Source organism: Convolutriloba macropyga, chromosome 6, assembly GCF_964194025.1.
Source record: "Convolutriloba macropyga chromosome 6, txConMacr16.3, whole genome shotgun sequence".
Classification (NCBI taxonomy): domain Eukaryota; kingdom Metazoa; phylum Xenacoelomorpha; order Acoela; family Convolutidae; genus Convolutriloba; species Convolutriloba macropyga.
This window is the reverse complement of record NC_134473.1, coordinates 30,609,520-30,633,162: the sequence shown is the minus strand read 5'-3', so window position 1 is coordinate 30,633,162 and position 23,643 is coordinate 30,609,520. Positions and strand designations below refer to the sequence as shown.

The following is a 23,643-nucleotide window of genomic DNA, read 5'->3' as shown; positions in this document are numbered from 1 at the left end:
CACTCCGTCACAGTCAGCCGGTTTGTCGGAAAACCGAAATGGTCCTAGTTTCACAACGGTTTCCCTTACACCGCATAGAGCTGCTGCTGACCATGCACGGCATCCAGGATTCTTTCGCTTAGCTTATTTTGATTCGAACAGTGATGTTGAGCGATTTGTTAAGATGATCTTTGTGCAGTAAGTGCTGCTGTTATTGAGTAGTCTTGCAGAATGCAGTTTCTTAAATTTTGTAGGCTATGTTTTCAAGGGGATCCTTAAAACAAAAATTTAATCGCTTCTTCCGAGTGAACAGTGTACGCCCTATAAACTCAGCACCAGAATATCATTTTTGGTGGTCTGGTTCTTCATGCGCATTAAGTAGACATTCAGATGGGCTTTTGCATTTTTCAATCTTCTTACGCTGTTACTGGAATGGCGCGTTCTGCCCGGTTCGTTGACTCCGTGTATTTGAAAGAATACATTCGCCTAGTCCCTACTTTCTATGCATTAGAAACTTGGGTTTGCCCAGATATTTGGAGTGGTAGCAGTTTCAAACTCCCAGGTTTTGCATATAAAACTTTGCATGCAAAATAACTGAGGAGGATCTTCTGTTCGATGGTTGGCCATACAACCCTGGCAATTTCAACGTTTTTGACCTCTCCTACTCATTCATGCATTGTTGTAAGGAAGCTGGAATTTATTTCACTGGGCCTTTTCGTTGGATTACACAGGGTAGTTCCAAAAAACACGCTTCCGTTGTTATAAATGCTAAACTCCCTATCGGCAAAGTAGTCAACACCTTAGACAAAACCAGAACCCCTTGGTCGCTAATAATGACCGACTCCAATGAAAGATCAACATCTTGCAGTTTTCCAGGATCTGATTTTCAACATGGCTGTCTCTTGTTTACCGCATTTCTACGGCCAATGTGAGATTAAATCAATATTCGAGTTTTCGGCGGAGCATCCTGGCGCTCAGATCTCATCTGCTGATTCCATGTATTTGAGTTGAAAAACTGTTTCCAGGGATGATTCCCGCGTCTTTTTTATTTAGGTTTTGAACACCACTGTAAGCGTCAGCTCGTAGAAAATTCGACTAACAATCTACTCTGGTGTGTATTTTGTCATTGAACCTATAACAGAGCAACTTCGGGAAATAGACTACAACACAGATGCGATTCCAAACATACACTATGGATTCAAATTGGGTTTTTGCATATCGATGCGCATCTTTCGCGGCAACGAATTGCAAACTTCGTTAAAAATGAAATTTGCAATACGCGTCAGATGATATTAAATGGACTCATTTCTTTAGCGTCCAATCCAAATCTTTTCCTTGGATCTCACTGCATGGTTAGTATACATGCGGAAAAAGCGGCTGCAGTTCTTTAGGTTCACAAATGTGCAAAAGTTGAAGCTAGGATTGCGGATTTCCTCTGTTGCAAGGAAGAAGTTCCAATGATTTTGGGCAAAGATACGCGAATTTGTTTCATGAATCCGATCACACAGGTTGTTTATCCAAATTATACGTTAACTGATTGTGATCCCATATCCCTTTACATGTTCCGCACTTCTGAAGGCATCTCGATTCAGTATGGAGATAATTATTCGGTCGCTCGTCCGCCCGAATCTTTAATTATTTTCAGCCACTTAGATTTTATTGATAACATACCTTCATTACATACCGCTGGTCTCTTTTCTTATCAGAACTTGAGGCAAAGCGCGAAGGCTCGAGTTTTTAAGTACTCGCGATGCAGCATTTCGGGACGAGAATTATTCCTTGGTCCTCACAGCCAATATTCTCATCCCGGTTAAATGCATTTTAATCCCAGCGTTTCCGACGAACTGAAGAATTCGGCAGCATGGATATACTTGATTGATTTGCAATCTGTGGCCAGTGATGGTTGCTATTACGCCGAGAGGTCCACTTTAATTACGCTAACAACGTTGGCGCTTCTGGTGATATTTTTTTATCTAATGGAACTTGTTTTTGCGCTCAGACTCCTTTCTCATGGAGTTCATTTCTGGACAGTTTCCCGGCTTCTCTACCCTCTCGCGCCTTTTACGCAAATGCTTAAAAATCACATGCATAATATAGATGCATGTGCGCCTACGAATTCGGACCAACTTGTAATTGAAATTGATGATTGATGACACTCTCGTCAACCGAACTGTTGTAGTTGATTCATTTTATCCGTCAGAACAATTAACGCTCTATTAGCGCGCTATACAACATAAGTTTATACACCAGCTGATCTTTTGTTTTACCTAGTGTTTTTTTTTTATTGAAACAGTCAGTATTCTGAATTTCTTTGCAGCTCATATGCACTTCTGTAAACCATGAACAGTTAATACTTGTTTCAGATGTCGAAAAGCTCGGTTTCAGTCAACATAATGCCTGCATCTCCAGGCCCTGATACTCTTTTTGACCTGATCTGCTATCAGGTGCTGCTTCTCCTGCAATTCCGCTGCTCGATGATAACATGGACCTGCAATCAAATTCAGACATAACTTGAAACTAGGCAAGTGACCAGTCGCTGGAGTTCAAAGGGAATCTAACACAGCATCGGGATCATCAGCAGCAAACGGATTTGGGTTCATCTGCGTCTTCTGTTGAAATGACTGTTATCTCTTGTCCGCCATCGGAAAACATTCAAGTCGTACAGACTGCTTCTGCAACAGCAGCTTCGGTTCCACGAACCAGCCCTAAGCCCGCAAAAACGAGAAAATACACGCCAGGCTATGGGTCCTCCGCAAAATTTTCCAATCCGGCTTAACGGTTTGGTCTTCTCACCAAATCTGCACGCAGTGTTGCGTGTTGTTGAATTTTACCGCAATGGAAAAGTTCGCCTTCGGGATCCTCACAATGCAAGGTGCAAGCCTCTGCTGGATCCTGTGGATCTTGTGTCGATCCCAGTCGACAACTCCGCTGAAAAGCGCAATCTTCGGGATCAGCTGATAAGGCTTTGCCGGTCTCGTGAGGCTTACGAACGTGAGCTTTATGAGGCGACAAATGAGATCGACAAATTGAAAGTTCGCGTTTCTGAGATCACGGAGGTCAAATCGTCTGCTTTCCGCAGAGGTTGTTACTTTAGAGAAAAGACAACCTAAGCTTCCAAAAGCTTCTAAAGTCCGCAATACTGGGTGAATACGGACACTGTGTCTGCCTCTGAGTCTTGTTCGACGCCATGTCATCTAGGAGGTCTTCAGAGTGAGTTTCGCTCTCTGCCTTCTCAATTACTTAGGGGAAGTGAGAATGCGAAATCGAAGATAATAAAAAGGAAGCCTCGCTCGCGTTCTTCGAGCTGATTGTCCTCCTCGAGTTCGGAAACCGAATAAAAGGACACGAGGACATGTCCTTCCTAAGCGGAGTGATGTGACAGCCCTACCCCATTCTTCCTTAGGCATTATTAAGTGTCAATTTGTTAACCTTTAGACCCGTTTCCGCCTAAACTTTATTTTACTTTTGCGCCACTTGTTCATAGTTTGTTTATTTTCTATAGCAAAACTTGGAACGCAATTTGTTTAGCTTTTGCGTTTTTCAAAAGCTAATTGAGATTTTGTTCCGTTGGCGCTATTCTTTTGCCCATTAGCACATAAAACTTGTCGGCTTTCAAATCCAGTTAGTTGAGCTCTTTCTCAACAGTTATTTGTAATAAACTTTTCAAACTTAATATTCTATTATTCAAAAACTACTTTGAATTCAAGCAAGAAACCTTACGTTTAGTATTAAGGTAATGTCATTTAAATATAAAACTTAGTGAATTTAACTAAAACAACCCAAACCATGAATCCCGCATCCGAATCGTTTGACTTAATTTTTACAGTAACATACCGGGTTGTTAAACACTTAAACTTTGTCTTAATAGTGCTATATATTAACCTCTAATGAGCTTATTTGAAGCCCAGTAGTGAACTTTTTAGTCCCATTCAGGCTTACACCCCCGCCCCCCACTGAAGCAGGCTGCAATTGATTAGACATCCTACTAGTAGTTCGAGAGCTTTTTTTCCGACTGTAGTCGGTTATATTTTGGTTTAGCAAGTTTTTAGTTCATTCAGTCAATTATGACGGTTCTACCTAGCACGTCTCAACAGTTCCAAAAATTTGAAATATTGTTCCTAAGATACAAATTAGTAGTTTCCTTTAATTAGTTATAGCAGAACTTCTTTGTGTCATTTCAGGTAACTCCCAGCTCTGGAGCGGAACTTTTTGGTGTGAACCCTCTATCAGGTGACGTCACTCTAACGCAGAGTCTGAACAGGGAGGGAAATTACGGATCTGCAACATACACCATCAAAGTGGCTGTCAAGAGCTTCGTTAGTTCCTTCTGTCAAAAAATATATCTATCAAATTAATTTTTGCACCAATCTTGTTGATGTGTTCAATTGATATGTAATGTGGCTTATAAAATGTATAGCTCTTCAACTCGAGAGAAGATGAAAAGTACGTGGCCTTATTTTCGGTCCCATTGTGTCAAATATTTGAATCTTACTCTTCCTCTTGAATGATGAAATGAATTTTCGCGATGAGTGAATTCAAATTTCAAAAGAATATTGCATCATTGTTATGCCAAGCATTCAAGCGAAATCTAAGAATCTTTCCAGATATGGATCTTGGCGAAAAATTGACGTTTTCCAATGCTCTAAAACGCACAGTAATAACATTTAAGTACTGGTAGAATAAAATCCAAACCTCTAATTACTAGAAATTCCGAGATTCAAAATCTTGCAAATTTAAAAAATTTTTAATCCCCAGAAAAATCGGAAGGACATTTTTGAGGCTAAAAACAGCTAAATGTGCAATTAGAATAATAAAATTTATCCCCTAAAGTAATCACTGTGTGGTTTTCTATTAAACATCTTTGGAAAGCATTTTTTTTTTCGCAAAAACCATGCTTGACAAAGATCCTAATCCTTTTGAGGGCAAATCAGCTAATCATCATTTTCACGAAAAAACCGCACATTATAGTTTTTTTACAGTATACCAAAATTAACATTCTATTCTAATTTGAGCAAAGGGAAACAAGTATTTTTTGATACTATTTTCATTCACGATATTTAGGGAGATGACTCAAAATTGACTTCAAACTCTTTCGACACCCTAGTTCTAACAGTCACAGACGCCGACGATTCCCTACCTATTAGTCTCGCAACTCTCCACTACGCAACAGTCAAACAAACTGATGTGAGTGTACTCATCTATAGATTCAACGTGTCAGACCCAGATCCCGATGCGACTATTGTGTTCGCTACGACATCCACTGATTACACTGTGGGAGCGTCGACTGGACAGGTCACAGTGACAGACAAAAGTGCGCAAGCGTTGGATGCCAAGAACTGTCCGACAGATGACTCCGTTGTCGTCACTGCAACTTCAGGAAGCAATATCGTAACGATGACACTCTATGTCCAAGCGATTCCAGAAGATATTACAACTCAGGTAAACTTGTTGTAATCAGTTTTTGTATAGATTTATTTTTTCGTTCATGTGACATTATATGTCATATCTCTTTATGGCTCATCTCATTTGCATATATAGGTCTTCAGATAAAACTACTCTTAAGACGAATTCTGTGCACTGAAAAGAGCCGATGCTTCGAAATAATATTTTTCAAAATCTGAAGTTTTCACTAACCGAGTTTGACTTTGAACTCGAGACTAATAATGTTTAATGAATTTTTGGGAACAAGAGTTCAGGCCGTGTAATCTTCGTTCTCAGGTTTTCAACCCAGCTGCGATTCCAGATGTAGGACCCTTCGTGGAATTAGCAAATCCAGTTGGTCACGTGATACATTCAGTGACAGTCGATGACGACGATTGCGAACTTTACGGTGCTGAAGGAATCCGATTCACCTTAACACACTCAACAATCGATTGCTGCATAATATCGCCCAGTCCTGCTGCTAGTGGTTCAGTTTCAGCTAACATAGTTCTAAAGCAACTTTTGAATTATGACGAAACAGGAGCATCGTTTACTCTGACGGTCACTGCCTATAATATTTTGAACCCAGACACCAAGACTATATCAGATACCTTTGCGGTATCGGTGACGGATACACCAGCTAACGAGGTTCCCGACTGTCCAAAGACAGTTGTTGCATACGTTGATGAAACACCTGCAACGGCAGCCACAGTTGTGACGTCAGTGGCATGCGCTACTGGACCCTCTTACGCCTACTCATTGACAAATTCATTGTTTGAGCTGAGCGGAAGTGATATACGGATTAAGACGACGGGATCGCTTGACTATGAAACAACCAAAGAATACGCTTTCACAGTGGCTGCGGTTGTTACAGGTTGGTACCAATCTAATTAGCCGTTTAAGATTGTTTTCATATTTACCGCGTTTGGAATGAAAAAGTAATTGACTTATTTTGCTGATTTATGCTTGGTTATTCTAGATTTTTTCATTGTTTTGTGATTTTGATATGCTTTTGTTGTAATGTTATATTTTTTAGTGTTTGTTAGCTACCCAGTTTTAAAGGCTAAAGCATAGAAATCTCAGGTACCAAACTGTAAACAGCCTAGCCAAAACTTGATATGGTGTCTAATGGCCGAATCTGGACATTGAATTCGGGAGAAAAGATTTTGATGCCTGGAGGAAACCTTTGTGCACATATGATTTCTTCAAGGGAATCAGATTAAATAACCGATTTAAAATTAATCCGCTTTAGTATAGTTTACACTTATTGTTCTCACAGGTGTCACAAATTCGTTTGACATCCAAGTGAAAATTTACGTACAACCCACCGACGAAGCAGCACCATCATGGTCAGGCTCTTCCAGTCTCTCAAAGAGCGAAAATCTGGCTGTAGGAACCACTCTGGATACATTCACTGTCACTGATTCCGACACGGGAGGCCACGGGATCCTAAAAGAATCCATTGCCCTGGTTGATAATTTTGGCGGAACCTTCCAGTTGTATGTTGAAGACAACGCTGGATCCACAAGCTATGACGTCCAGTTGATTCTGGCAAAACCCCTGGATTATGAAAGAGTAACATCGTATTCATTGACTTTGACGGCGAGCGATCCGGACACGACTGATACTCATGCGGTTGAACTGACAGTAACGAACGAAGCTGAATTTCCTCCTTCATGTTCTGAAACTGCAATAGTAATTGCGATCAAGGAAACGGTTAATCCGACTACTGTACTTCATCAGGCATTGAATTGTAACCCAAATGACGTAGGAGAAACTATCACATACACAAGCACAGACGCAAATGGAAGATTTACCATTTCATCGACTACAGGAGAAATTTCGTTAACTTGTGAGTAATTAATGAATCTTAACCCGATGGCAGTCTGTATAATGTGGGGACATATTACTCCTTAAAGTTATTAAAAAGCTATAAAACAAAAATTTGAAAAAAATTGAAGAACTAGAACGTGTTATTTAAAAAAAAACAATTCAAAAATCTTTCTGATTGCTTTGTTTAAGAATAAAAATGTAGATCTTGTACCACACCCATCCCGAGTCTGTACTGTACTCTATATTAGTATCATACTGTTTGTTTCCATGTCAGACCATTGTGAACTGATGATCACTTCTTTTGTTTTTACCCGAATTTTTGCTTATTCAATTGATTCAGTTGCAGCCGTTATGTCAGTATGATTAGTATGTACTGTACTCTATATTACAATCATACTGTACTTAGTATGAAGAGACGTGTGGTAATTTCCATGTCAGACCATTGTGAACTGATAATCACTTTATTTGTTTTTACCCGAGTTTTTGCTCAGTCAACTCATTCAGTTGCAGCCGTTAATCCGGTACGATACGTTTGTACTGTACTGTATTTTAGTATCATACTGTACTTTGTATGAAGAGAATTGTGGTTATTTTCATGTCCGACCATTGTGAACTGATGATCACTTCTTTTGTTTTTATCCGAAATTGTGCTTATTCAGCTCATTCATTTGAAGCCGTTATTTCGATACGATAAAATTGCACTGTACTGTATATTAGTATCATACTGTACTTTGTATGAAGAGAATTGTGGTTATTTCCATGTCAGACCATTGTGAACTGATCATCACTTCTTTTGATATCATCCGAAAGTTTGCTTATTCAGCTTAATCATTTGAAGACGTGATTTCGGTACGATTAGTATGTACTGCACTGTGTATTAGTATCATACTGTACCTAGTATGGAGAGACTTGGGGTTATTTCTATGTCAGACCAGAGATGCTTTTCAACGCCTTGGTCCTCAATGGTCTGCCAATGGGGTATAAAAGTTTTGCTATACAGGAAAACTTCAACCCGGCAACAAACTTCGCAGAAGTGAGGAAAAATCTCAAGAACGTTAGAGATCACAACCCATGGGCACAGTTGACAACATGGCCCAATGGCACTAAGAGTGAAGCCTCAATCTAAGAAAGGACCGAAGAAAAGTAACTGCTTTGTATGAGGGATCTGTGGACACTTTTTCAAGGCCTGCAGGAGGATTGACGCATTGCAATGAAACAAATCAGGTGAGAAGGGTCACCTAGACAGGGTATGCAGAAGGCAAAGTGAGGGCGGCAGACATGAGTCTGTGGTGATGCGTCCAACATTGGATGCACCATACGAAGGGTACTGGACAGCTCTTTATCAATGGAAGACAGCAGACATGATAGTGGAGCGTAGTTGCACAGATTGCATTGTGACAAACATCCATGCGTTCCTGGACTTTGTTTTCATTCAATTAGTGGTCAGAAATCCGTATGGTGTGGCTTCTCGAGTAGTGTGACGTTTAGCATAACCTCAGACAAGTGAGAATTCCAATGCGAACTCAAGAATGTTTTGTGTGCCTGGCTGTTCTTCAAATCAACCTATCAGTCTCGAGATACACGTAGTGGGATTTCGGCTTCATTTTCCAGAAAAACAACAGTTGCATCAAACTCCAGAACAAAACTCGGGTATCTCACTCAAGAAAATAATTTGATTTTCTTTACCTGCAGCGTTCTAGAGTTCAAAGCGAATTCCAACATCGTGAATATTAGCTAACAGTGCGAAGGTGTGGCACAAATGATTGTATCGTCTAAGTCAATTAGATGTGTCCAGGAATGCACCAGAGACAGTGAGGGAACACGAAGATGTGTGCAATGTGTGCGCTTGGACAAAGATAACTAAAATTCTAGTACCGGGAGGGCCAGAATCCTAAGCAGAATAGAATTTGGAGAGGGTGTTCACAGACCTATTTGGACTCTTCAGAGTAGAGTCATTATCATGGCTCCGGTTTTGCAATGCGCTTGCAGCTCAGTACATGACGTTTGTGGTTGTTATTTTGCTAAATGCAATTATCGAGGCAGTGGCCAGACTGAAGAAGTTTTTTCTCCGTGTGGGAACGCGCAAGAAGCTGAGACAAGACAATGCGAAGGAGTTTCTCCCAGAGCAGTTGAAGACGTGCTCTTTAGACGCCGGCATTCTACAGGAGAAGACCATACCAAAACCGCCACAACAGTACGGTTAAGCTTAAGCTGAGAGGTGCAACGGGTCATTGCTGGAGATGGCAAGATGTTTGCTTATTGACTCGTTCGAGATGTGATCATCAGGCGGTCGGAAGTATCCTCAAACCTTGAAAAGACAGAGAATAAGACCTACTAGACAAAAGGCAGGAAAAATTGTGGATCTGGCACCCAGTTGATGGTCATCGAGTTGATGTAATCACGACACATCTACTGCAATAGAGGAGGAATTGCATGATGTAGAGAGTGTGAACACTCAGGAAATGTGTATGTGGGATCTCTGGACACTTTTTCAAGGACTGCAGAAGGATTGAGGCATTGCAATTTAGCAACTCAGGTGAGAAGGGTCACCTAGACAGGGTACGCAGGAGGCAAAGTAAGGGCGGTAGAAATAAGTCAGGGGTGATGGGTCCAACATTGGATGCACCGAACGAAGAGTACTGGGCAGCTCTTTACAATGGAAGACAGCAGACGTGATAGTGGACAGTAGTTGCACAGATTACATAGTGACAAACATTGATCTGTTCCTGGACTGCGTTACCATTCACTAAGTGGTCAGAAATCCGAATGGAGTGGCTTCTCGAGTTGTGTGACGTTTAGCATGCCCTCAGACAAGTGAGAATTCCAATACGAACTCAAGAATGTCTCCTGTGTGCCTGGTTGTTCTTCAAATCAAGCTATCAATATCGAGATACAGGACTTGGCTTCATTTTCGACAAAGACAACAGTTGCATCAAACTCCAGAATGAAACTCGGGAAACTTCTTTCAACAATATAGATCGTTTTTCTTTTCCGGCAGCGCTCTAGAGATCAAGGCGAGTTCCAACATCGTGAATCTTAACAATGTGAGGGAATGGCACAAATGATTGTATCGTCTAAATCAACTGGATGTGTCCAGGATTGCACCAGAGACAGTGAGGTAACACAAAGATGTGTGCAAGGCTAGCGGTTGGGCAAATATCGCGGAAACTTAAGTACCAAGAGTGCCTGAATCCTAAGCAGGGGATAATTTTGAGAGGGTGTTCAGAGACCTGATTGGCTATTCAGAGTAGAATCATCAACAGGGTTCTGGTTCTGCATTGTGTTTGCAGCTCAGTACACGAAGTTTGTATTTGTTAACTTGCTTAATGCAAATATCGAGGCAGCGGCCAGCCTGAAGAAGTTTTTTCTCTGTGTGTGAACGCCCAAGAAGCTTAGACAAGACAATGCGAAAGAGTTTCTCTCAGAGCGGTTCAAGACGTACTCTTTAGACGGCGGCATTCTGCAGAATACCATACCAAAAACGCCGAGATGAGACGAGGAACCTGAGCAATAAATAATCTGCATTTTTTTGGAGAAGTGAGGACTCATTTTGTTATAACTGATGGTGGCTATGTGGAACCCAAGACAGTAAATGAAGCCAAGCAGGGTTATGGTTGGGACCAGTGGCACCGGACAATGCAGGATGAAATCAAGACAAGCTCTTGGTACTCCATGAAAAGACGACTTGGGATCTAATGAGAGCACACCACTCACAGACAAAGATGTAATCGCAGGCATATGGTTCTACAAAGTGATTTTGAGACCCTGTGGTCAAGTTGACAAATACAAAGCACGCTATTTGGCAAATGGCTTCTATCAAGTTGAAGCCTTGATTGCTTTGTGATTTTCCCTCCTACTTGTAGGCCAGAGACATTCAGGATTCTGTTTCAATTTTCAGCAAATCAGGCTATGTGATGCTCCAATTTGATCTCAAGACGGCTTTGCTGCATTCGCCAATAAAAAAAGTCGGTCTGGATTAGCCGCAGGAAATTGTGAAAAGCGGATTGGGTGGAGAGAAGCTATTATGTCAACTAAATAATTCAATACATGGTTGGGAACATGCTGCTAACAACTGGTACAAGGAATTGGTAAACTCCCTACTGAGACAGAGATTCACCAGAAGCAGGACGATTATTGATCATTCGCAAGAGCAGAGACAGATGGTCACAGTTTTATACTGGTCTGGGTTGACATCATTATACTGGCATACAGAAGCATGACATAGATCTTCAATGTCAAGCAAACAAGAACTAACTTTGTACCTGGATGACAGGGGTAGACAACACTATTTTTTGGGCATAGTCACAGTCGACCCAGAATGCTACATAGAAAAAATGCTTGAACGGCTTCAAATGGGTTTTGTAAATCGGGTTTGGATTACTTGAACTTGAAACTTCAGGCACCACACAACAGATTTTAAGAAATGGACCAGTGGACGTACAGAAGCTTGGTTGAATCAATTCTTTATCTGGCCAAAAAGACGAGGTCAGACATCTTGTTCACAATCAACATTCTGTGCAGAAACTTGAGTGCGCCTAGCAATCGTTACTGGCTATGCGTATAACGACTCTTGCTTTATCTTCAAAGTTCAAATGTTTAAAAAGTTACTGACTCAAGGGAGGCTAGTTATGGTTTAGTGGGGAACTGATGCAGGCTGGTCTGGTCGTTGTCAGGGCATGGCAGCAGCAGTTCATGAAGCATTTTATTGGAAACAACTTCAAAACAACTTCAAGAAGCTTTTATCATCCAGAAAAACCAATAGAAATTGGAGAGGATAATCAGAGATGTATCAAATTGTTCCGAAACTCAGTCATTCACAAGAGGCTATGCCGACTATGCGTGAAACGACTCTTGCGTCATCTTCAAGGATCAAATGTTTAAAAAGTCACTTTCACAAGAGAGGCTAGTTATGATTTAGTGGGGAACTGATGCAGACTGGCCAGGTCATAGTCGGGGCATGGCAGCAGCAGTTCATGGAGCATTTTTTTGGAAACATTTTCAGGAAGTTTTGATCATTTTCAGTCAGGATTTTTCAGTCAGGAAGTTTTCCAACTGAAAAATCCAAAAAATATTGGAGAGGATAATCAGAGTTGTATCAAATTGTGCCAAAACTCAGTCATTCACAAGTGGAGCACATCGAGACAAAATTGCACTTCATTCGGGACAATAGGGAAGATGAGACTACTCTAATTCCTTACGTGTCTACTGACAAAATGGCAGCTGACATTTTCACAAATTCTTTACCCGTATAGATGGTGCAAACATTCGGAGTAGTTTTTATAGGAACAGACTCAACGCAATCAGCTCAGTTCTTAGTGAGGTCGTTAGATTTTTAAAACTAAAGCTTTACCTTTGAAATGGACCAGAGGACCATCTCAAAGTGGACCAAAACTTTGAAATGGACCAGAGGACCAATATCCGAAAGTTTTACTTGCCAGTATAATCAGACAAAGGTAAATCTTTTCAAGTCACGAAATTGATTCAATGGTTTTTCAAGAAATGGTGCTTATAATCAATGCTCAGTTCAAATTGATGAATTGAGATGGCTAAAATTAAATGCATTTTTTTTGTTGTAATTTCTTGTCTGCAGGTTTTGAATGATTATGATATCACCGGAAATGGGAACGAATTCTTCGAAAAAGTGCAATGCATGCTAGTTATGTTGTCCCATGCGAATGATTTCCGGAAATTTGTCGAATCAAACCATATTTGGTAATCCTTACGAGCCCCCACTATAAATCATTGGTGCTGTGGTTAGAGATTTATCTTGACTTTTTCACACTGAAAATGGGTATAAGTACAGCTGAGTTTTGGGCCTTTTTTCATCCCCAAATCCAATTCACTATCTCGATCTATTACTCAGATCTTTTGTATAATTTTATTTTGTTTTTTCTCCTTTTTGAGAAAATAATTCTCTTTACTTAGTTGACAGCGCTTTTCATTTCCACTGCGAAATTCCATATCCCAACAGGCTAGATATTTTTCGTTATAAAAATATTGTATACTCTTTAATACATGTCTCACATGCATATTGAGAGAAATTCTGTGTTTTTTGTTGATGATTAATTATCTGAAACGTAATACTTAGAAAACAAGAAATCCATTTTAAATTTTTCCGATTTCCTAATTAATTTCAACTACGAATTTTAATTTTGATAGAAATTGAACTATTTCAGCTCAAAATCTGGACTTTGAGGACGCCAACAACAAGTTTAGCTTCACGATTAAAGCGGATGACGGTGGTGGCACTGAGGGAACCGTATTTGTGACAGTAGAAGTCCTGCCCGTGAACGACAACTCACCCAAGTTCGCAGTTAGCAATTTGCCCGCGATTAACGTGACCGAGTCCACTGACGCTGGAAGTTTGATTGCAACAATTGTGGCTACTGACCTTGACCACGATACTGCAGCAACGGATCATGGGACAATATTGTATCATATTTGCAACAGCTTGGAAGTTGAAGGTTACTAAAACCTATCTGTTCTGACTTGAAGAAGTCTTCTTCCAGAAGTGTGTTCTGTTTTAACTAGATTCTATTGTTAATTTGGTGAGCGACGTGACTCTGCTTGAAGTCATTGTGAATGTCTGGCATTTATTGAGAGCCGCGAAGATATTAAGTCGGTTGTTGAGCCGGTTCGAGATATTAAGTCAGAATTTCGAAGTGACTTTTGCAAAGTCACTAACCATTCTTAAAACACGAAACGCGCACGTTTTATAATGACGGAAGTCAACTTCTGACTAAGTAGCATTTTCTGGCACCGCAGTCTTTCGGCATTTTAAAATGTGCACTTGAGTGTATTAATTTCAGTTTTGTCGATAGCGCTTGAATGTGAAATGTAACCACTTTCGGGTACCGATTCACTTTCCATTGATTTTGACTGTCAACAATCTAAGCAGAAGGCGTGCACTCAGATAGCGGAGATTCACTGAGCCAAAAATAATAAAAGTTTTTCGAAGCAAAATGATTGGATGATTTTTAGCTTTCGTTTCATGTTACTCTATTTTGATTGGACAATCAAAATAATAATGGAAAATAGTGATGCTATGTTAATTCTTGTTAATTGCTCTCTGGCAAAGTTTGTAGCAATTACGTTTGTCCTTTATATGCGATTCCCCTGACCGATTTGTCGTCTGACCCATTTGACTTTTCGTCCTCAAAAACGGGATAAACAGGTTGTGGAAGCCCAGTTGTCGGTTGGAGAAATTGAGTATGTTGCGGTGCAACATTAATTGAATCACTTGCTTAGAAATGCTTTATTATAACGCTTTATGCTTAAGAATCTCAAGCTCGAAAATACCAAGTGAATGTGATAATATCGTTTGAAATTATGAATATTTGGTTTCAGCACGTGGTTAATTATCATTGTTTTCCTCATCTTGCTCGGATTCCATTGAAGGTCATTGTATCAAAGGCTATTGTAAATCGTAACATACCGGCCTCCTTGAACTGGTGAAACTTTTTTAATATATCATTGAAACTGGCTTTCTGGTTAAAGGGCCAATTGCGGTAAATAGTTTTTCTCAGCAACCCATCACAAGTTTATTGATACTTTCTTAAATTCAATCAGTTGTTGTTTGTCAGTTTTGTACAGTTGTAATTTACATTTCCTTGCTGTCATTCCTCGTCTTCATCCTGTTGTTTAGTCTTCATCTGTGTCATCTTCCTTGTCAGATCTTAATGGCGGCATGTCATTATCGTTTTTCATTAACAAGACAAGCTTGTTGACTGGCCGTATAAATAGTCCAAATGATGTCTTCAATTCAACAACTCGAACTATTTTATCATTTCATCAAAGACCTTTGATATTCGTCCCATTGGCCACAGAGTGGGTGGTGTGTTCTCTTCCTTGATTGTTACTACATCATTGATGTCAATATTTGTTTGTCAATATTTGTTCTGTCTTGTCAGGGAAATTGTTTCTTCCGTTGTTTTTGGTTCAGGCAATGCTGTGATTGGTCGTCCTATTAAAAAAGTGTTCTGGTGTAAGTGCTAAGGCATCATTGGGATCATTTGAAACGGAGTTAATAGGCTTTGAATTCAAGATTGCTTCAATTTGTGCCAACAGTGTTGTGAAGTCTTCAAAAAACAGTTTTGTTTTTCCAATGCTGCGGTAAATGTGGCGTTTCAAGGATTTGACAGCAGCCTCCCATAGTCCTCCAAAATTTGGTGTTCTCGTCGGAATAGTAAGCCAAGTAATATTGTTCTCCTTGCCGAATGTTGATATCAAATCTTCAAACTCGTGAGTAGCTAAGGCTTGTCGAAACTCTAACTCTCCCTTGGTCCCAATGAAAATTGTTGAGTTGTCGCTGTTTATTTTGTCAGGAATTCCTCGACGAGATACAAATCTTTTAATGGCTGCAAGACTGTTGTCCTTGGTCAGAGACATAACTGGCTCTATGTGAACTGCCTTCGTACTGAACCAAATGAAAATTGCAACTTATGTTTTCAAAAGCGTTCGAGTTCCATTTTTTGTGAAGAACGGTCCACAATAGTCGAGTCAGCAGTGACTGAACGCAAACGACGGCACTACTCTTTCTCGAGGTAGATCTCCCATCTGAGGCTGTAACAATTTGGTATCAAATCGGATACATGGCTTGCATCTGTATAAGACACCCTTCACTACAGAAAGCCCTCCAGGTATCCAAATAGTTCGTCGAAGCGTGTATAACGTCAATTGAGGTCCTCCGTGAAGATTTTTCTCGTGTGCTTCTCGAATAAGCATTTCAGTGATTGGTGATTTTCTTGGAATAAGAACTGGAAATTTTCGGTCTATTGTGTAAGGTGAATTAGCTAGGCGTCCCCCAACTCGAATCACCTTATTTTCTTCATCAAAAAATGCTGAAAGGCTGTTGAGACTGCTGCTTCTAGGAAATTTTCGTCTTCTGTGTCTCCCCTTAGTGGCTGCTCCATAGGCGTTAACAAAACCTTTTTTTCTCTGGTTTCATCTTTGTTGAATTGATGTACTGTTTCGCTAGAATTGTCTGTATTCCCGGTAGACACGATGTACAGCTGATCCCCAGGGCCCCCGGCCCAAACTATACCATGGCTGACATCATCCTTTGAGACCCCGACACCATCTACGCTGACAAGACATCCTATATCTAATGAATTTGTAGAAACTGAGCTCGCATTTTCACCTGCGCCCCCGGCGCTGACATGACTACCCGGACCCCTGGATCTACCTGTACCTAAGGAATTGGCAGTAGAAACTGAATTCGCATTTTCACCTGCGCCCCGGCGCTGACATGACTACCTGGGCCCCCGGCCCTACCTGTACGTAAGGAATTGGCAGTAGAAACTGAGCTCGCATTTTCACCTGCGCCCCCGTGCTGACAAGACTACCTGGGCCCCCGGCCCTACCTGTACCTAAGGAATTGGCAGTAGAAACTGAATTCGCATTTTCACCTGCGCCCCGGCGCTGACATGACTATCTGGGCCCCCGGCCCTACCGGTACGTAAGGAATTAGCAGTAGAAACTGAGCTCGCATTTTCACCTGCGCCCCGGTGCTGACAAGACTACCTGGGCCCCTGGCCCTACCTGTACCTAAGGAATTGGCAGTGGAAACTGAGCTCGCATTTTCACCGGCGCCCCCGGTGCTGACAAGACTACCTGGGCCCCCGGCCCTACCTATACCACCAAACCCCTCTGGTCCAGTGAATTTGTTACGTTGCTGAATGTCTTGTTGTGTCGCATCTCTGCTGCGGTTGCTTGCATCTTCAGTGGGCTGATTCCTGATGGTCTTGAATTCATGAAGAAAATTTCGCTGTATGAAGCTGTACAGTTGAAGTCGTCCTTCGTATACATCTTTCCCTTGTAAGGAGACTGAATTATAAGTCCAGATCATTGGTTGAGACGTAGACGCATTACTATCAGTCCATTCGTTTGGCGTTGAAGAGCATGCGTTTATGCTTTTCGACAATTTTGTTGTCCGTTGTTTTGCTTTTGAATATTGAATTGTTCTCTTGATACTGCTGATGAACCTTTGGAAATAGGTAAAAATCCTTGTAACTTTATGTATTGACGAATGCCGATTTATCATCAATAAAACTGCGTTATCTTCGTTCTATGAAATCATTGTCACGTTTTCAGATTGCACCTTTACTTCTTTTTCCGTCTCTTCTCCTGTAGGTGACAAAATGTCTAGTGAGGGCCAGGCGTTTTCAGGTAGCCGCAACCACTCTGGTCCATTCCACCAAAGTTTATGGTTCAACAAATCAGCTGCTGCTAATCCTCTTGAAGCACGATCTGCTGGATTATCTTCTGTTGGAACATATTTCCAACTACTGGCTGGAATAATTTCTTGTATTTCGGCTACTTGGTTGGCGACAAATGTTTTCCATTTCCTCGGATAATCTTGTAGCCAGGCAATTGTAACCGTGGAATCTGACCACGCAAAAACTTTTGGATTTGGAAACCGTTCATCGCTAATAGCATTTGTCTCTGCTTCGACAAGCTTAGCTCCAAGCAGGGCAGCACAGAGTTCCAACCTTGGCACACAAACTGATTTGATTGATGCAACTCTTGTCTTTGCTGTAAGCATTTTTGTTTCAATGAAGTTGTTTGTCTCCTGTATGATGAAAACAACAGCAGCATATGCTGTAGTTGAGGCATCACAAAAGACGTGCAACTTCAAATCTGATTTCTTGGCTGACTTGAGAACCTTCCGTTGAAGACTAATTTTTTCAAGATCTTTCAATTGTGCTCGAAGTCGCAGGTGCTGCTGTAGAATTGGGTCCGATAAAGGTTGATCCCAGCTAAGGTTTTCCATCCACAACAGTTGAACAAAGGATTTATGTTGAATAGTTGTTGGTGATAGCCATCCGAGTGGGTCAAATAAACGTGAAACTTCTGAGAGGATTTGCCGTTTAGTAAAGGGAGCTCTCTTGTCAAGTTTCACTGTGAAACCAATTTGATCAGGATTTGGATTCCACCTTATCCCAAGCGTCTTATTGGCATAGTCTTCGCTTTTAATTATCTTCTCGTCTTCCGTTTCTCTGAAAGTGGCAGCTAGTCTTGATACAAGTTTTGAGTCGCTAGTTACCCATTTCCGTATATCAAAACCTGCTGAAGCAAGAAGCGTAAAAATGGCGTCCTGCAGCTTCTCTGCGGCTTTTGAATCCTCGCATCCTGTAAATACATCATCCACATACATATCAGTTATTAGTGACAAACGAAGTTTAGTGTTTGTTTTTTCTTCGGCAAGAACGTGCAGTGATCGAATTGAACGAAAAGACAAAGAAGCAATGCCAAATGTTACCCGAGTCATACGATAAGTTTCAATCGCCTCTGAATTTGGATCTTTCCACAATATTTGGTGATAATCTTTGTCTTCCTTGTCCAATTCCACTTGCCTGTACATTTTTGCAATATCAGCAGAAAGTGCTACTTGGTGTAGTCGAAATCGAACAAGAATGCTGAAAAGGTCTTTCCGAATTTTTGGTCCAACCATGAGTCTGTCGTTAAGAGATACTCCTGTTGTCGTCTTTGCGTTCTGATGTTGGAATTTTCTCCATGTGTCCGAGATGAGAGAACTCTCCAATGAATTCTGCGTATTATGTGGGGTCGTTTTTTGGTTTGTTGAAGTGAATCTCCCAATGCTTTTGTCTCGTTCTTGAAGGGAAGTTTCACTATGAAGCGACCTTCAGGGCTTCTTCTAGTTGTTTCCTTGAAGTGATCATCGCAGCGTTTTTCTTCGGTTGTCCAAAGCTGCGCTGCTGGAATTTCTTCTATTTCCCAAAAAAGCTGCAAATTTTCTGGCTCTGAAGAAACAAAGAAAGTCTGCAGATCGTTTTTATAGGTTTTGTCTGTCTGTTCCATTCCAATAACGACCCAACCGAACATTGATAGCCTATATGTTATTCCACAGTTAGGCTCCTTTAGTCGATTTTTGCCAATCATTATATCTTCATAATGAGATGCTCCAATCAAGAGGTCCATTGATGACGGCTTGTTGAAGTCTGGGTCAGCAAGCTCCAACTCCTTTACTGTTTCCCATTGGCTGGTGTCAATGAACCGTGATGGCAGATTATCAGTCATTTTTGTCAAAATTGACGCACTAATATTGACAGTAGACGATCTGTTCTTTGATGAGATAAGAAGGTCCACGCGACTTTGTTGTCTTGAACCGTCCCACCTAGTCCAAAAAATTTTGTGTTGCTGCTTTTCTTCTTCAATTGTAACCTTTGTACTGCTGATTCAGTTATACGGTTGTTTTGTGAAGCTGAGTCTAGAGGTGCCCTAAGTAGAATTGTCTCGCCGTGAACATTAACGGAAACAATTGCGGTTTGAAGAAAGACTTCTTCTGAAGTTCGTTGAGTCATAGCTCCTGTGAACTTGTTTTCATCCTTAGATTTTGCAATTGGTGTTGTTGTTATAGCGTTGTTCTTCTGTTTGTCATTTGCTTGAGTGCTGGTTGTTCCGCTAGTTGTTTGCTGATTGGTGTTTCTGTTGTGAATGTTTTCACGATGAAGAAGAGTGTGATGATTTCTACCACATTGCTTGCATTTCGATCCATCACAATCTTCTGATCTGTGTCCCGGTCGCGGACAATTGAAACAGAGTTTTCTAACCTTTATCAGCTCTGCACGTTCCCTTACTGAAAGTTTCTTGAACTTTCCGCATTTGAAAATTTTTTGCGTTTCTTCACAACATTTGCATTGTTGCTCGGAAGTCGCCAAATGTGTGTGCAAATGTCGTTGGTTCCCGTTCATTTGAGTTTTTGTCGCTCCTACTCCATTTGGCGCTGTTGCCTCGAGTACTTGTGCGTGTTCCTCTAAGAAAAGTCTGAGCTCTGCATACCTTTCAGGTTCCTTGCCTTTTGAAGATAGCTCCCCTTGTTTTCTTGTCTCTGTAGGAAGCTTCTCACTGATCAAGTAAACAAAAAAGATGTCTTGACTGTTGACTGGTTCTCCCAAATTCTGCAAGGCAAGTCGATGTTCGTCCATTGCTTCAATTAAATTTCTTAAGTCTCTGGCATTATCGGGTGTCAGTGATCGATGCGAAACAATTGAATGCAGGTGTGTGCGAATGATGATCCTCTTGTTCTCGTATCTGTTTATCAGAGTGTTCATAGCAATGTCGAAATTGTGATCGGTAACTGGTATCGAGGCAAACAGTTTGGCGGCATCACCTTTTACAGATGCTTTCAGATACTGCAACTTCTGACTCATTGAAGAGAACTGTTGTCGATGACCGCTCCTTTGAACAAATCAAAGAACGAAGTCCATTCCATATAATTACCCGAAAAAACTGGCAGATTGAGTTTTGGTAGCTTGATGTTGGCTGAGTTCCTCATAGCATCGGAGAGCGTTGAAGTAGATGGCGTTGAAGTATCTGCTGCTGTTGAAGGTCCCTCAAAACGTTTCGTGAAGCGTTTGATTCCATCAATGTTCTGTGTCAACTTGTCATCAACTTCCTCGGACTCCAGAATGCCATTGTCCAGCGCTTCCGCCTCCGTCAAGTTCTGTTGAAGTTCTTGGTTCAAAGTTACCAGAAAATTCTGCTTTCGGGTGAGAAGTGTCGCTACCTGATTTAGCCTGTTGATGTCTGCTTCTGAAATGGTGTCTAGATCTTTTGACATATTTTCAGCCTCATTGTTAAACCTTGTAGCAACGCTGCGGTGTGATCCCCGCGACTGTTTCTGCATTTCAAGATTGGACATTTTGACTTGCTGTTGCCTTTGAGGGCGTTTTTTTCGTGTCTTTGATGCTGGTCTTTATTCGTATTAGTTTCGTTTGTCTTTTTCGTGGATTTTGCTGTGCTGAAAGCTAAAAACACACTAAAAGAACGCAAAAGATGGGAAATCGGGTTTCACTTAATCACCCCGTCAAAAATGCGGCATATTTTTGCTTAATTGGAACTTAGTGCTATTACTTCGGGGGAGCAAACCTAAACTAAAAATTTCGAGTTCTCCGCGAGAACTGAGAAAGAGATTGTTTTCCCCGAAGTTTCAAAAAAAAAGTTTTTGTAACCCTTGAGATATAGTTCCCCACTAGATAACTTTACCGGGTCTCAAAATTAGGTTAATCAACCTGGTTATACAAGTTAATCAACTTGTATAACATGAGGGGGGATGTGTTATCTAGTTGGGGGTCCGCTTTCAACTTCCCCTTTAAGTTTCCCCTTTTAGATTTTTTGCTAAATTTTTTGAGAGAGTTAATGCTTTTGGTGCCTAATGCTTTGACTATTTTATCCTTAACCTATTTGTAGGCGGACCAAATGTTGCAGTGCAACATTAATTGAATCACTTGCTTAGAAATGCTTTATTATAACGCTTTATGCTTAAGAATCTCAAGCTCGAAAAGACCAGGTGAATGTGATAATATCGTTTGAAATTATGAATATTTGGTTTCAGCACGTGGTTAATTATCATTGTTTTCCTCATCTTGCTCGGATTGCATTGAAGGTCATTGTATCAAAGGCTATTATAAATCATAACAGAGTAACTATTACTTTTTACTAAATCATGGCTTAGCTACCGAATCAAATCGTTGTTACTATCATGTGTGTTTATTTCCATTTTCATCATTTTAAATTTTGCAAGATTTTTTAAAGGCACGATCTTTTATTTTTCCGTTAAATCTGCGCATTGTATTGTCGCGATTTGAGAACATTTGAATTCTTGTGGGCTAATTTTTGCTGGCTTTCGTTATTTTCCGAGTGTTCATTGTTCTGAGCCTATAGGTCTTAGTCACCATTTAACCAAGTTTAGTTTACATTTATTTTAATGCTCTTTCTGCTTGACACTACTGTTATACTTGGCTCTTACCTGCTCTTTTTGCATTGGTTCTGGTTGATTTTCTCGGTTTTGGTCCACGTTTGAGGTCAGGTTTGGTAAACTTCTTTGTGGTCCATTTTGTAGATCTGGTTATGGGGTTTTCAGTCCACCTCTTTATTCTCCTTTCCTCGGTTGTCTTCCGATCATTGTGGTGGTGGGGTTTTTTCTACACTCCATGGTGGGTCTCGGGAGAGGTCATTCCAGAATCTGATTATCCGCTGTTTCTGCTTGTCAGCTGTTTTTTTAACGAGTCCTCTGAGTTAGTGTCCGATTGGTTCAATTTTTGTGTGTTTCTATTATCACATTTTTTGTTTTTTTTTCTTTGCGTGATCCTTAGACCTCATATTGTACGGAACAAACGTTTTGTAAGCATTATCATTCTCAGCAGTGGTAAGTTTTTCATTTTCATTCTCGTAAGATACACGAGGTTTCTCAGTCGCTTCAGTAGTGTCTGTTGATTGGCTTTGCTGAACATTCTTGGCTTTGCTGAACATATCTTTTAAGCTGCGTGAGACTTCAGATTTTCAGTTGTTCCTCTTTCGTGGTTTTCTGCCTCTTCTCTTTTGTGACCTTATTAGTTTTCTCTCTTTAATTGGGTTTTTTTTTGTCTTTTTACCACTTTTTGTTCAAGCTTGAAATTTTCATAATAGGTTATACTGGTCTACGGTTAGTGGTACAATTTCCGTTTGCGGTGTGTTTGTAGTTTATGACTAGGTGTATAGTTAGTTCCTTTTTCTGTTTTAAATATTGTTGCTTTACTAATTGTTCCGACCCCAGTTGTGGGGGAAGGAACTATATTATATACTCAAATCGCTTTTTTTTGTTCAGTCAATTATGGCCGATCGATATATTGATTGTAGAGAAATGTGAGTGGTATCATTAAAAAGCTCGTCCCGCCTAGAATTTGAAATTTAAAAGATTTTTTTTTAATTTCGTATTTTTCGAGGAGTTATCGACGATTGAAGTTTTGTGTGAACACGTGATATTTGGTATGATTTCGTTCACTTTTAGTGTAATTTTTCTTCAAATTATGATCTTTTCTTTAAAAGTTTTTCATTAAAAATTACACTTCACGTCACAAAACGAATCAATTTCGTATTCCTAATACACGAAAGGTGATAAAAGACTAGTTCTAGTCTCATAGGGAAGTTTACTAAAAAAAATCGAATTCTTTTTGAGAGCTGTTTTTCTTTTAGAAAACTTCATATTTTTTAGGTCACCTAGAGACTGGTCACTTTTCATATCAATTTTTGGTTAATGATACACCTGATTTACAGTAAAATGACGCCTAATGAACAAAAAAACACGTTTTCAAGGAATCGCACTTTTTTTTGTGGCTTCGACTCTGAGCTTTTGTAATTTTTAATGAAATTTTGATTTTCTTTTTGAGGTTTAACTGAATTTTTGGAGCCCTATGGCATACAATTGTTGCCTAAAAGCTCTTTGGGTTTCGTAATGAGCCTTAGTGAAGCTATTCATTTCTTTGATTATACAGCTAATGGCTGTTAAGACTATGTATAATTTTTCAAAATTTAACATTAACCGATCATAAATTTATTTCTGTAGACTGTAAGTCAGCCTCAGTTCTGACAGGATCCCCTTCCTTTCTACTGCAACCAAAATTAATCTTT

The 23,643-nt window shown here is 40.3% G+C and overlaps 1 protein-coding gene across 1 annotated transcript in view; it reads left to right on the top strand.

Moving 5' to 3' along the window:
* Positions 1-23,643, top strand: part of LOC142341618 (protocadherin-16-like) — a 233,810-nt gene that overhangs the window by 128,838 nt on the left and 81,329 nt on the right. Inside the window, exons 32-36 of the mRNA XM_075392706.1 lie at positions 4,161-4,295; positions 5,041-5,418; positions 5,698-6,274; positions 6,680-7,252; positions 13,410-13,697. Coding sequence (XP_075248821.1) covers positions 4,161-4,295; positions 5,041-5,418; positions 5,698-6,274; positions 6,680-7,252; positions 13,410-13,697 — 1,951 coding nt within the window. The remainder of the gene's footprint in view (positions 1-4,160; positions 4,296-5,040; positions 5,419-5,697; positions 6,275-6,679; positions 7,253-13,409; positions 13,698-23,643) is intronic.